Raw genomic sequence first — 5,562 nt, 5'->3', positions numbered from 1 at the left:
TCATAATAATGGTAGAGACTAGACGATGATAGAAATTGTCATGACAGATTATGTCAGTTCAGGACAATTGACTCCTGAGCTAAATAACAGCTTGTATCGTGCTATGGCGTATTCATGACAGTTTTACATTGGCTAATGATGGAGGCTTCAAGTAAAGTATGATAACAAATCTCACAATGACATTTTCAAATCATGCAGGCATATACAATTCACTGGAACGTTAAAGTATTTTATTGTGCAAGACCAATTATTTAAAAAAGTTGAGTATAAAAGGACACCTGTTAAATGTACACCAAAGATGACAGTTTCCCTTTCTGGATTCAGTGGAGAGTTTAATCTTGATTGTTCAAAGGTTGTAGTCACTGTGGAAGTATATCAGCCAACATAATGTTCCTTGCTTTATGAATTTTTGGAAGATTTTAGTGGACCACACTGTGGAAATGCTATTCATTTACTAGAGGGGCTATGTCATAAACCCTCAAAGTTCCAGAATGGGGATGAAAATGGCAGCCATATTGGTCAGGTAGAAATCCAAGCCAGTCTAATTGGAATGAATGGCAGCAGAGGCATAATCCATATTTGTTTCATTCAGGACAATAAAAGTAAGTCATGTGATACATCAGAAATTGTGTAATATAATTAATGTCAAACTAAAATATTGTCATATAATTATAAATACAGTTTATACTTGTTTTATACAAATGTTCTGTATAAATAGCTTCTGAAATACATGTAAACAGACCATCAATGTCTAAATGTTTATTTTCATTGAAAACTGTGAGTGCTTTTATATGATACAATATCAGTACTTGTTGCATTTACAACTAAGTCCTATCGTCAACTGATTTCAGCCACTGTATCGCTGTGGATTGACTGCATTGTTTCAATGGTATATTGGCAGTTCATTTGAAAAATGGATGGAATCATTCCTCGAAAATTGGCTGGCTAGATAGCTAACGAACATACCAGTGCAGATACGTTCTTAAAATTCATTATTTTACACAATATCTTATCACAGCACTGGCAAACCGTGTTTGACCAACTCCCTGACCAACATAGCTAACCTTTATACCGTCATAAGAATGTTCATGACCTTTCCAGTATTCTAATTCTTAATTCTATGTTCCACACCTTCAGTTAAAGGGCTCTTCAGAGGGTGATATGGCCTTCATCCAATAGTGAACTATTGGAGCTATTGGAGCTATTCTTGGGGGTACATGGGGTATAGAGAACGAGGTGAAGGCATTGCAATTTTTGACTCATACTTTAAATTTGGCACCTGAGCTAAAGTCTTGCCACATATTCTTAAGGTTAGAAAAAACATAATGGTATGCGAGATAGAAATTCGTCATGAATCCCTTTAAGCCTTCTTGAAAATCCTCTTGGCATCCACCCCATCGTAGTTATAGCTCTGTTGGAGAAGAGAGTCCTTCATCAATGTAAAATGGTTGCCATTGTCATTGAAATAGAAGTACCAGCACAGTGAGTACACTAGAGACTACAATATGAATCTCTGATTACAATGCTTATGCAGTTATGACAATAGTATTGGTAATGTTTCAGTAGGACAAATGTTAATTCACAAGCATTAATATACTGTGTAGGTAGGAAATATACATGTTATAAACATTTATCTGCATTTATGTACATTTTTATGCATTAGCATTTATAACCTTTTAGATTGTAAAAGTTTAAATGATTTATAATGGCTTATTTGATTTGATTTGATTCATGCTCGCAGTCAACAAGACTGGATTATGCAGAAGGTAACAGTTACGAGGAAAAATATACTACATTCAATTAAACAAGTCAGGGAAAAAAAGTCAAAATTAAAGATTTAAAAACTCACATTTGGTTATTAAAAACATATGACTTCAAGTTATTCTGGTATAAAGTGGTAAAACATTATAAAGATCATTTGAAAAGATACATGATGTGGGTTTTTCCCACACTGACCTGTACTAGCTCTCCTCCCACCAGGGCCCGAGTGGTGGTCAGCACCTTACTGTTGTCTTTCCTGGTGAATTTACCCTTCAACACATCTCCATCCATCTCCCAAGTACCCTGTGGGACAGATAGGGTTAACGGTGACTGTAATGGACGTCGCTCGTAGACATAATATATGCTCAAATCACCCATTGTTATCGATGCGTGGGTTAAACAGTATCTTGAGATAAGATATATCTACGGCATAGGTCGATTCAAACAAATGGCTAGCCAACCATGAGCTTATAAAGAAATGGCTAGCCAATCATGAGCTAATAAAGAAATGGCTAGCCAACCATGAGCTAATAAAGAAATGGCTAGCCAACCATGAGCTTATAAAGAAATGGCTAGCCAACCATGAGCTAATAAAGAAATGGCTAGCCAACCATGAGCTTATAAAGAAATGGCTAGACAACCATGAGCTAATAAAGAAATGGCTAGCCAACCATGAGCTTATGAAGAAATGGCTAGCCAACCATGAGCTAATAAAGAAATGGCTAGCCAACCATGAGCTTATAAAGAAATGGCTAGCCAACCATGAGCTAATAAAGAAATGGCTAGCCAACCATGAGCTTATAAAGAAATGGCTAGCCAACCATGAGCTAATAAAGAAATGGCTAGCCAACCATGAGCTTATAAAGAAATGGCTAGCCAACCATGAGCTTATAAAGAAATGGCTAGCCAACCATGAGCTAATAAAGAAATGGCTAGCCAACCATGAGCTTATAAAGAAATGGCTAGCCAACCATGAGCTAATAAAGAAATGGCTAGCCAACCATGAGCTTATAAAGAAATGGCTAGCCAACCATGAGCTAATAAAGAAATGGCTAGCCAACCATGAGCTTATAAAGAAATGGCTAGTCAACCATGAGCTAATAAAGAAATGGCTAGTCAACCAGGAGCTAATAAAGAAATGGCTAGCCAACCATGAGCTTATAAAGAAATGGCTAGCCAACCATGAGCTTATAAAGAAATGGCTAGCCAACCGTGAGCTCATAAAGAAATGGCTAGCCAACCATGAGCTTATAAAGAAATGGCTAGCCACCCCTGAGCTTATAAAGAAATGGCTAGCCAACCATGAGCTTATAAAGAAATGGCTAGCCAACCATGAGCTAATAAAGAAATGGCTAGTCAACCATGAGCTAATAAAGAAATGGCTAGCCAACCATGAGCTAATAAAGAAATGGCTAGCCAACCATGGGCTTATAAAGAAATGGCTAGCCAACCATGAGCTTATAAAGAAATGGCTAGCCAACCATGAGCATATAAAGAAATGGCTAGCCAACCATGAGTTTATAAAAAAAATGGCTAGCCAACCATGAGCTTATAAAAAAAATGGCTAGCCAAACATGAGCTTATAAAAAAATGGCTAGCCAAACATGAGCTTATAAAGAAATGGCTAGCCAACCATGAGCTTATAAAAAATGGCTAACCAAACAAGAGCATATAAAGTAATGGCTCGCCAACCATGAGCTTATAAAGAAATGGCTAGCCAACCAAGAGCTTATAAAAAAATGGCTAGCCAACCATGAGCTAATAAAAAAATGGCTAGCAAACCATGAGCTTATAAAGAAATGGCTAGCCAAACATGAATTTATACAGCAAATATACATATATTAATTGTAAACTTATTCTAATGGGTTACTCTATATGGACAAAAACTCCAAAACACTTTTACAGTGTACAGTCATGCATAGGTCACTGCCAGACTTCAGAAGGCTTACATCGTATAAACTGTTGTAAAAGGTAAAATCTTCCAACTCCATCAGCACGAACAACAGTTTATCAAAGACACAAAGCAGAAATAATTTGGAGGATTTACATTTTATGAAGGCTTTATGAAGGTTTTATGAAGGCTTTATGAAGGTTTTATGAAGGCTTTATGACTTGGCTTAGATTTCAATCTCTACAACTGTCTGTTGGATACTGTGTACGATAGCCTACTAAAATAAGTGTAGGTTGAAAGAGTTGAAACATACTGAGACTTCGGTGCCGTCGGCCAGGGCGTAGTCAAACTGTACGCCCAGGGTGAAGTCGATGTCTTTGTTACGGAAGGTGCTGGATTCCTTGATGTGGAACTTGTCTCCTGTCTGCTCGATGATAACCTTCAGGTTGTCATGTTCAGCCAACTTCCTCTTCATCACATTGATGCCTGTTGGAAAATGCAGTAGATAGAGTGTTGTAGATGAGGCGTGGGGTCTGAGTCTCTTGGTGTAATTGCTAATTTGCTGGATAAATAGAGTGTTGTAGATGAGGCGTGGGTCTGAGTCTCTTGGTGTAATTGCTAATTTGCTGGATATATAGAGTGTTGTAGATGAGGCGTGGGTCTGAGTCTCTTGGTGTAAATACTAAAGTGCTGGATAGACAGTAAAGGTTCAAGCCCCAAGTTGGGCTACTAAAAATGTTTTATTCGCATTGTGTTTATGTACTTAAGGATTGTAAACTGCAGGAGTTATCAATTAGGTCCAAGGTCCAATTTGGCCATTTATTGATATTAACTGTCTGGAAATGGTGCGCGTCCATCACGGTAATATTACCCATTAGACCCTACCTAGAACCCAAAAAACGCTTGTGTTTGTTGACAAGCTTTTAAAATGGCAACAGCCAAGAGCTATTATTATAGCTGTGCTGCAATACAGCACGCCTCTGACTGGTAACTCACATACACTCAAACAGGCCACTGGATCAAAGATTACCACAAAACCATCACCGTCACACACGCAACATACCAACACTTGCTTTATAAATCCTATATGATACAATCAGAGTTATAGGATGAAAATATACATCTGACAGTATCGTATAGAATGATACTATAAGTCTGACAGTAGCTTATACCATTGATGTAAGTGTTGATCATACCAAGCCACATTGGAAATATAATCCTTCATTAAGAAGTGCAACATCACCTTTCATCAAACACACACACACACACACACACACACACACACACACACACACACACACACACACACACACACACACACACACACACACACACACACATGCACATTGTACACATCCACACACACCGACTCACCCATCTGCTCCATAAACTTGTCATAGTTCTCGTTGCGTTCAACTTTCCAGGTACCGTTGAATGCCATGTCTACTGTGGGCACTGGTACTACTGTGGCAGGACTGTGGGACTGAGAATGCCCAGTTAGCCTCCCTTTTTATAGAGGCCCCAGCGTTGGCTCTTCTTTATCTAACTGATTATCTGTCTGCTGATGTGGCCATTTAAAGCTGATGTCAAATATAGGGCGATTACTGCACGGCCTCAAGGATACAAAGATAAATGGCCAAGGGCAACTCCCTCCCCGGGGCCTGGCACATGGACAATGTAGCGCTGTTCTATTTCAGAAGAGAAAAGCATTAGTTTATAGGACTCTCCTTGGCATATTTCCCAGGGGACCTCTCTCTGTGTCTGTCTGTGTCCAGCATGACAATGAGCCCCTAATGAACCGCTCATTGATGGTGGGAGAGTTCTAGTGTTTTTAATTGGGCTGACAGAATTCGCCCCACTACCAGAAGGTTTTGTGTAGTTCATGATACAAAGTCGATGCGTACATTGTA

General features: G+C 38.7%; 1 protein-coding gene across 1 annotated transcript; it reads right to left on the bottom strand.

Moving 5' to 3' along the window:
• Positions 1–208: 208 nt before the first annotated feature.
• Positions 209–5,342, bottom strand: LOC139534707 (fatty acid-binding protein, intestinal-like). The gene is made up of 4 exons (XM_071334094.1): positions 5,027–5,342; positions 3,966–4,138; positions 1,957–2,064; positions 209–1,411 (listed from the first exon to the last, which is right to left on the bottom strand). The coding sequence occupies exons 1-4, from the start codon at positions 5,091–5,093 to the stop codon at positions 1,361–1,363; spliced, it is 399 nt and encodes a 132-aa protein (XP_071190195.1). The 5' UTR covers positions 5,094–5,342; the 3' UTR covers positions 209–1,360.
• Positions 5,343–5,562: the final 220 nt, after the last annotated feature.

The sequence above is a fragment of the Salvelinus alpinus genome, chromosome 11 (assembly GCF_045679555.1).
Source record: "Salvelinus alpinus chromosome 11, SLU_Salpinus.1, whole genome shotgun sequence".
In the NCBI taxonomy this organism is placed as follows: Eukaryota; Metazoa; Chordata; class Actinopteri; order Salmoniformes; family Salmonidae; genus Salvelinus; species Salvelinus alpinus.
This window is presented reverse-complemented; position numbering and strand designations above follow the sequence as displayed.